This window comes from Marmota monax, unplaced genomic scaffold (genome assembly GCF_021218885.2).
Source record: "Marmota monax isolate L192 unplaced genomic scaffold, Marmota_monax_Labrador192_F-V1.1 WCK01_AAM20220418_F8-fsc00031, whole genome shotgun sequence".
Lineage (NCBI taxonomy): Eukaryota > Metazoa > Chordata > Mammalia > Rodentia > Sciuridae > Marmota > Marmota monax.
Window position 1 is genome coordinate 17,158,920 of NW_026695197.1, and position 8,182 is coordinate 17,167,101.

General features: G+C 51.6%; 1 protein-coding gene across 1 annotated transcript in view; it reads right to left on the minus strand.

The window, feature by feature from the left end:
* The window catches only part of Skor2 (SKI family transcriptional corepressor 2), a 34,506-nt gene extending 32,502 nt beyond the window's left edge, over positions 1 to 2,004 (minus strand). The window contains exon 1 of the mRNA XM_046428464.1: positions 1 to 2,004. This exon is cut by the window's left edge and continues 609 nt beyond it. Coding sequence (XP_046284420.1) covers positions 1 to 2,004 — 2,004 coding nt within the window.
* Positions 2,005 to 8,182: the final 6,178 nt, after the last annotated feature.

The window sequence follows — 8,182 nt, forward strand, 5'->3', positions numbered from 1 at the left end:
GGGATGATGGTGGTGGTGATGGTGTGGGTGGTGATGGTGATGGTGGTGGTGCGCTTGGGCAGAGTGTGGCGCGCCCGCCGACGCCCCATGCAGCTTGGCCAGACTCTCTGCGTCGTCTTTGCCTCCCACCGGCCGGAAGGCGCTCGAATGGTGGTAACTGCCACCGCCCGCCTTGCGCCCCTCCAGGAGGTGTGGATGGTGGGGCGCTGGCACCCGGGCACCCGCTGGAGCAGCGCCTGCGGACACTGCCCCAGCAGCGGACGTTGCGCTGGGGTCTGCCGGCGGCGTGGAACCCGCGCTGCAGTCCCCCCCGCTGCCGCCCGGGGGCGACTCGAAGAGCGTGTCGCGAGTGCTGGCGCCCCCAGCAGGAGGCGGTGGACCCGAGCCCGGGCCATTGGCTACCACCGGAGGAGGCTGACCCGGTGGGGGCGCAGCCTCGGCGCTCGCACCCGCGCCGCCGGGCTCAGCCAAATCCAGGAAGGCCTGGCGCAGCAGGGCTGGGCTGTCACCAAGCGCGCAGCCGAGCGCAGAGGGAGGTTGCGGTGGGGGTTGTAGATAGGTGGGCACTGGAAGCCCGCCGGGGGTCCGCGGTGGCCAGAACATGCAAAAGGGCGGGTAGAAAGCGTCCTTGCGACCGGCGGGCCAGAAAAGACCGGACAAACCGGCCTTGGGCGCTGCACCTGCGCTCCCCGCACTCGCGGCCCCCAAGGCCTCAGCCGCCGCGCCCGAGTCCTCCTTCTTGTGGCACAAGCCAAAGGCCGCGGCTGCGGCCGGAAAGGTGTAAGGATGAGGAAAAAGCCCCCCGCATCCCGGGAACTTCTGAAGCACGCCCCCAAATGAGCCCTTACTAGGCACCGGGATGACCGGGTAGCTCCGCGGGCCTTTGGCGCCAGCTGCCCCCCCTGTCCCCGCGCCGGCGCCAACGCCAACGCCGGTCACACAGCCACCACCGGCGCCACCCCCGCCCGCCCCGGCGCCGCCAGAGGCCGCGGCCACCGAGAGACTGGCAGCCGCGGCCGAAAGGCTGGCTGCGGCCACGACGGCTGCCTCTTGCAGGGAATCTTCGTCGTCGTCGAAGCGCGGCCTCTTGTGATGGGCGTGAGGAGCGCCCGCCAGTTCAGCCAGGGGTGGTGGCGGAGGCGGTGGGGGTGGAGCGCCCAGCAGGTGCGGGCCCAGCAAACCACCGCCTCCGGCCACTGCAGCCGCGGCTGCCACAGCGGCTGCCTTGACGGAGCTGAGTGGGTGGCAGGCTGGGTGAGCGCCGGGCTGAGGCAGCGCGCGCTTGCGGCTACCGCCATTGAACATGGCCTTCACATCCTCCCAGGCAAAGACTAGCTCGTCTTGGGGACTCTTGTCGGTGAGCTTGAGATGACGGCGCCACGAATTGAAGTTGGCTGCGTCTGGCTGCGTGTACTTAGCGTCCGGTGTGCGGTGGGAGTGGAAAATAAACTTGTTGGGTGAGAAGTACATGTTACAGTAGCTGCATTTGATGCACTTGGCGCGCGAGCTATTGTAGCGCGCGGGGATGAAGCTGCCTCTGCAACCCCAAGCGCACTCGTGCGACACGTCGAAGGCGAAGTTGTCGGGCAGCTTGGGAGGCCTGTTTTCACCCAGAAACGACTTGCATAGACGCTCGGCTTCGCGCTTGGTGATCATGCCGCAGCGACGCGATGAGATGGGCATGGCCCCTGCGCGCCGCAGTATCTCTAGCTGCACCGGCGTGCACTGCACGCACGTGATGCCCAGCGCCACGCGGCGGTTGTGGATCTCGTTGTAGCTGAAGTTTTTGAGGAGAGTGTTGGAGATCTGCGCCAGGCACAGGCGCTCCTGCCCATCGATCACCAACGACACGATGGGAATGCCGTAGAGGATCACCTGGCCCACCTGGTTGGGTTTGAGGTTGGCGTGGCCTGGCCGCGGCTGGCTCAGTGCGTCGGGCTGGAAGGCGCTGGACGGGGAAGCCAGCAAGATGTCGTTGGGCCCCGGCAGCGGGCTGGAAGCCATCTCCTCCGCGGTGGAACCCCGGGCCGAGCCCTCCGGGCTTGCCTTGAAGACTGGAAGGGAAAGGAGAAAAGGTTGTTTTGAGCCTTTTCGTTCTAAACCAGAGGCGTGGGGGCGCATCACTACTGAAAAATTACTGTTAAGACATAATTATTACTAGGCAAGTGACCAAGTTTCAGACGCAGGAAAACCATCTCTTTTAATTTCCTTCAAGGTCGCCCTTTATTAAATGTAGTGATTTGGAGGTAGCAATTTTTCTACTGCCCCCCACCACCACCACCACACACACACACTAAAGCAGTCAGTTCCTAAGAAACTCAAGACCTTACCCCGGATTTATGTAAGCAGTTGGAATAAAACGACTTGCCTGCTAGAAATGAGAAAGTAATGACAATTGTAACTAGTACAGATTATAAAAGTTATGAAACTGAGGCTTGATCGTTAAAACCTAAATTTAAAGAGAGAGACCATTCACATTTGCTTGAAAATGAATTGATTTTGGTTAAAAAGAAATAAACCCAAACCTTTTTAAAAGTGATTTTTGTGGTATCTGTGGTTTCCTTGGGGAAATTCACTGCTGGTTGAAATACAGCTCATTTAAGCAAAAACGAAATCCCTTCTACCCGATCCTTGCCGTTAGATATTTAGTTACTGTAATTAGAATGTGGGGTGGGGGGTGGGGGAAGAAAGGTGGAAAAATGTACAAAGCCATTCTCATTACCACTAGAATAGAGTGTTTCACTTTCATTTTTTCCCCAAAAAATCCTGTTTGTTGAACTAATTGAGTGGTTCTGGTTCTAGAAAGGTAGCTTAAAAAGATGAAGTTGAAGATCTGTAAACATTTAAACTGTTTTCCTCTCATTCCATAACAAGGAGCAAGTAACTTCAGGCCAGAGTGTTAAACCAAGGCTCTGTTCAAAGAAACGGTTCTTGGGCATCTTTATTGGTTAAATTTAAAAGGCAAATTCAGTTCAAAGCTAACTACTGTCTGCAACCTTTTTTTCCTCATCTATGTTGATGGCTCTATATCTTTAGGGGGAATTTAGGTGCCCCATAGTAAAGATAATCCCTAGAGTAGGTAATCATGGGAGCTTTGAAAAATGAAAGCCTGAGATTAAGTATGAGATAAAATTCCTAATTTCATCTCAGGTCAACAGACTGCCACAATGGGGGAACATATCCCATAAGTTGAAAATATAGAAAAAGCAGGGGAAAGAAAAATTTGTGACATTGATGTTAAGTAAAAACAGGCTAAATGGCATTCCGTAGGAAAATAGTGACCTTTCCAGTGCTAATTGTCCAGTGCGTAGGCCCAAAACTACCCTTTGCCCTGGAAAATCATCAGTGAAGGTAGCATGACCACTCTTGACCAAATATATTGGATTTTGTTATTACAGATATTTCAGAGGATACACTGTCATACAAATTGTCACACTCCGTGCTCCTTCATGGGCTCCTATGACATCTATACTGCTGCCTTTGCTCTGCTACCCTGGGGATCCTCAGCTCTCATTACATTCTGTGGCCTCCAGGAAGGCTGAACAAACCTCAACGCGATCAAACGGGAAGAGAGCCTGACTTGTCACTTTGGTTGGATCAGAGACAATATTGCTAGGGGGCAGGGCGTTAAATGGCAGTTCAAGGCACAGTGATACCTGAGCCTGACACAACCAGCCCCAGCTTCGCCAAATGGCCCTTCAGTGCTCATTTCCCTCCCAAACAAGAGTCCTATTATTTCAGTAAGACCTGGGGATACCTCAAACTCTCACTCCCCAGAAAGGCGCACAGCCGGCGACCAGGCGGAGAGCTGGCTTTTAGTTAGGGACCCGCACACTTATCAGCCAGGGCAGAAGTGTCTCCTCCAGCGTGTCTTGCACTCTCACCCCAAAGTGCTCTCAAAAACTCCCGACAGAACAGAGACTCAAATAAGAAGTTTAGGGTTGGGGATATTTTAAGGATTGAGAGAAGAGACCTTAAAAGTTACTTGAACTGAGATAGGACCGGCTAACTTCCCTATCCAGTTCACGAGCCACCGACCCCCAACTTAATTCTCCTGGCTCCAAACCCATCCCCATAGAAGCCGGCGGCTGTCCTTCAACCTAACGCGGAAAATTCCACCGCTGGGGATCTCAAATAGAGAACCGCGATCTGTGTGCCGAGTCAGGGCCGGCGGGTTCAGGCAGTACCTGGTCACCCTAGATGTCTTTAGGCGCGTGGCTGCCGGCCCATCTTCCGAGGGCGCTCGGAGGCGAAGCATCCAAGCGGGTCCTCGAATCCAGCGGGCGGGACTCCGGCGGGCTCCGCTCGAAGATCCGGGCGCTGGTGCGAGCTAAGGGCTCTGGAACCCCTGGTCTGGGAGGATGAAGGCCTGAACTGCAGCGAGGTGTCCCCTCGACCGCAAAAAGTGAGGGCGCGCGGAAACCTGCGGCAAGCGAGCCCTAAGTGGAACGCAGTCTGACAGCGCCTTTCTCTGTCTCTGAACTCCTGTCGGACCGAGGGGACGCCACCCAGCGGGCAGGGTGACGTCACCGTCTCCCTGACACTCCACATTAAAGGGCTGGCATGTTACAGGGAGGGAGGGGGAGAGTGAAAGCGAGAGAGAGCAACGTAGAGATCCTTTCTTATGCAGGCACGAAAGATACCACCTCACCAACTCGCAATTGACGACAACCTCCCCAACCCCATAGCAAAAACGCCTCAATGGGGCTGGATCGGCAGATCTGATTTAGGAGTGGAAAGCTGAAGGGTCTGCATGTATCCTGGGGACGTGGCTCCTGGAGGCCCTGGATTCTATAAGAACACCTCCAAATCAGCTGTATGCCTGACCTTATTGGCCCCTTCTCATTTCTCCAAGTCACTCTCCTTCATGAATGATTTCTCTGGTACATGGTGCAAACAAGTAACCTCTCCGGAAGATATAGAATCTGGGCGAATAGATTAGTTTTACTGCTTCCTTTGAAACACTGTGAAATGAGAAAAAGGAAAGAAGTTTCCACATAGGTGCCAGATCTGAAATTTGGAAGGAAGCATGAACGGTGTTCCCCACTTTTGCATATACATTTGCTTTATAGGGGAAGATATAAAGAATCATACAGCTTTCTCTGTTTTTATAGTGTGTACATTTGGGTGAGGACCCCAGTACATGCATGTGTACATTCATCCTTTAACTTTGCTTGGAATAGTTCTATAACCCATTTTCTAAGTTCTATGCAGGCTACCTCAGCACAAGGAAAAGGTGGAGTGGAAAATCATGGAGGTCCCCAACACTTACTGGCCCCTGAACAATTGTCAATTCCATTGAAAAGAAAATTTTCTAAGAATCATATGCATCTCCCTCCCCTACAAAAGGGGACAACTAGGATGAGAAAGAACCTTTTTCCATAGCTCCCCAAAGTGAGGCACACCCTAGGATATTAATGAAGTGTTGAACCTTACCTCCTAACTGACCAGTTCTTAGGAGTTGAACAACCACTGGCTAAAAGGAAAGAAGCTATTTATTTGAAGGACACTCTAAGAAGTTTACCTTCTGAGATGGGGTGGGGAATCCTTTAAGGTCTTCCTTTACTACCAGAGCTGAATTTTCAATTACTGCCAGATGAAAACACTGGGCAATTACATTGTGGAAACGATGAAACAAACTCCACTAAGCCCAAACAGACTTGGTCATAGCATCAATATACCACTGCTAAATACGAAAGTGTGAAATCTTAGCACTTAATAAAGCCAACTGAACAGAAATGTGAGGGGCATGTTGCTCAGGAGTTGCAGTTTTTAAAAATTAATATCCTTGAAAATACTGTTTCAGAGTCATGAAAATTGTAATGTTTGTTTGGGCAGAAGTTTCAACAGCAGTGGAATAATGTTGTGCCTATCTCCTAGTTTCTAAAGGCATTAATTAGGCACAAATTAGGCTTTGTCCTAAGCAGCTGAAATCAACCCATCTCTCCCTCACCAATGCCCCTAAGGCTCCCATCTTAAAGGAAAGAAAATGTGTTTTCTGCCTGCCCAGCCCATTCCCTAATAGAGCACCATTATCTTCCTCAAATCCCTTTCTCAGAAAGACTAAAGGCCTGGTGCACTCTTCTGAAGGCTCCAGAACCAAACCTGGTTCTTCCTCCTTCTCTGCCTCCTCTTTGGGGTCAGGAACTCTCACAAAGGGAATTTATGGCTTGCTCACTATTCCCAGAGCTCAGGCTGCTAGAAAGAAAGCTTGAGTCTGGAAAGAAAGCCTGGAAGTGGGACAGGTTTTAAGACTGAAAATAGGGAGGAATGAACAATCCTATCCCCTTACTAACACCACAGGGAAATGTCTGGGCATTCTGGGAGGAAGCACTGTGTGGGGGGGTCCCCCTCCTCCTCCTCCTCCTCCTCCTCCTCCTCCTCCTCCTCCTCCTCCTCCTCCTCCTCCTCCTCCTCCTCCTCCTCCTCCTCCTCTTCTTCTTCTTCTTCTTCTTCTTCTTCTTCTTCTTCTTCTTCTTCTTCTTCTTCTTCTTCTTCTTCTTCCATAGCTCCCATTTTACCCCAAAGGCTTCCTTCTCCTCCCCTAACAGATCCTGACTTAAAACAGAAACACCAAAACAAATCACCATCTTCAGTAATATCTTTCTTTGAAAAGAAAAATGGGGCAAATCTCTGCCTTTCTTCCCATCCCAGGTTACTCTGAGGAATGAATCCACACCTGGGTGGCACATGTAGTGACCTCCTAACCTAAATCTTTAAGCATAAATATTTATACAGTACTCTGGGGACTTAGTGTATAGAAGCCTGTAACTTTATTTTAACACAAAACAAGTTTCACAGGAAAGAGAAACGTGGAGTATTAAGCAAAAATACTTTTGCACAAATAATTGTAAGAATAGTGCAGTGTTTTATTATCCCCAATGGGCCTGGGGGCCTGTTTAAAAAGTCAGGTCAATTGTATTTTTGGAAGGTGAATGTGGAGAACAGTTGTTCACAGCAGACCCCTGGAGAATCCTCATCTAGACACTGAATTGGAATGTGAAGTTGTTTGTATGTTTGGAATCTGTGAGAAACTCTCTGCCGTCCACTGTCTTTTTGACCCTTTGCTTTCTTTACAGTTTGAACAAATCTCTTACTGGCCCTCTGTAGGGTTCTTGTTAGTCCCTGCCCTGGCCCCTGGGACCCTGGCAGGCTCAGGGAGGAGTCCGTGATGGCGGGAGGAGGCTGTTCGGGGCCGAGTTAATCAATGTTTTCCTATTCGAGCTGACATGCATTTTACACGTCGGGACTCTCTTCAGCCGGCTAATTGATTCAAATTGTTTTATTGGTTAAACTGGTGTCACCCGCTTGCATGATCTATCACCGCACGAAAGAGTATTTCCATTCCCATCTCTGTTCCGGGTGGCTGCGGTTTACCCAGGCCAAGGACAGGTAGAGGAGCCCAGACGCCGGACCCAAAGGAAAACCACAAACCCAGCTGACCCCCCTCGGAACTGAAGAGGCGACGCCTAGAGTGCAAGTGCACGCGGCCGGTATGGCAGCGCAGATGGAGGATTACAGTCACGGCTATTAACATGGTTGAAGTGAACCCCAAACCCTGCAGGGACCAGGGCCCAACATTCTCGGTTTTGGAAGCAGTTTAACGGGCTGCGGACCCGGAGGGATGAGTGACCAACGTCAAACCCAAGGCAGGAGCTGTCCGCGGTGCTGACGCGATGCGTCGCTCCAAGGCACAGCAGATCCTGGAAGAAGCCTCCCAGCCTGTAACCATGGGAGCCCTAGATTCGGCTTTGGGCTGGGGCATGGTCTGGTAGGCTTAAGGTGCAGGTAATGGGTGTCTACTTCTGTAACATCTGCCACATATCCAAGGACTTAGAAATGCAGCCTTCCCACACACCCACCCCCTTCCTTGCATTGACAGCAAGGAAGATAAAGGCCTTAATATAAATTCATTACAATCAGAAACCCAAGATATTATTTCCTCTCCTCTCCTCCCACTCCCAGCCTGGTGCTGAGAATGGCAGCTACAGATCCAAGAACAACCCTCTATCCCTCTCTCCCATTTCCTATCACCACATTCTCACTCGCAGGCAGAAATACTACTCTTCTGTGTCCTTGCCAGAAGTGCACTGGTATTGGTATTTCTTCTTTAGATAGGGCAAAAAATAGTCTCTCTGTTAGTCCAAGATTTGCACAAGGAGACCCAAATGGCCCAGAAAGA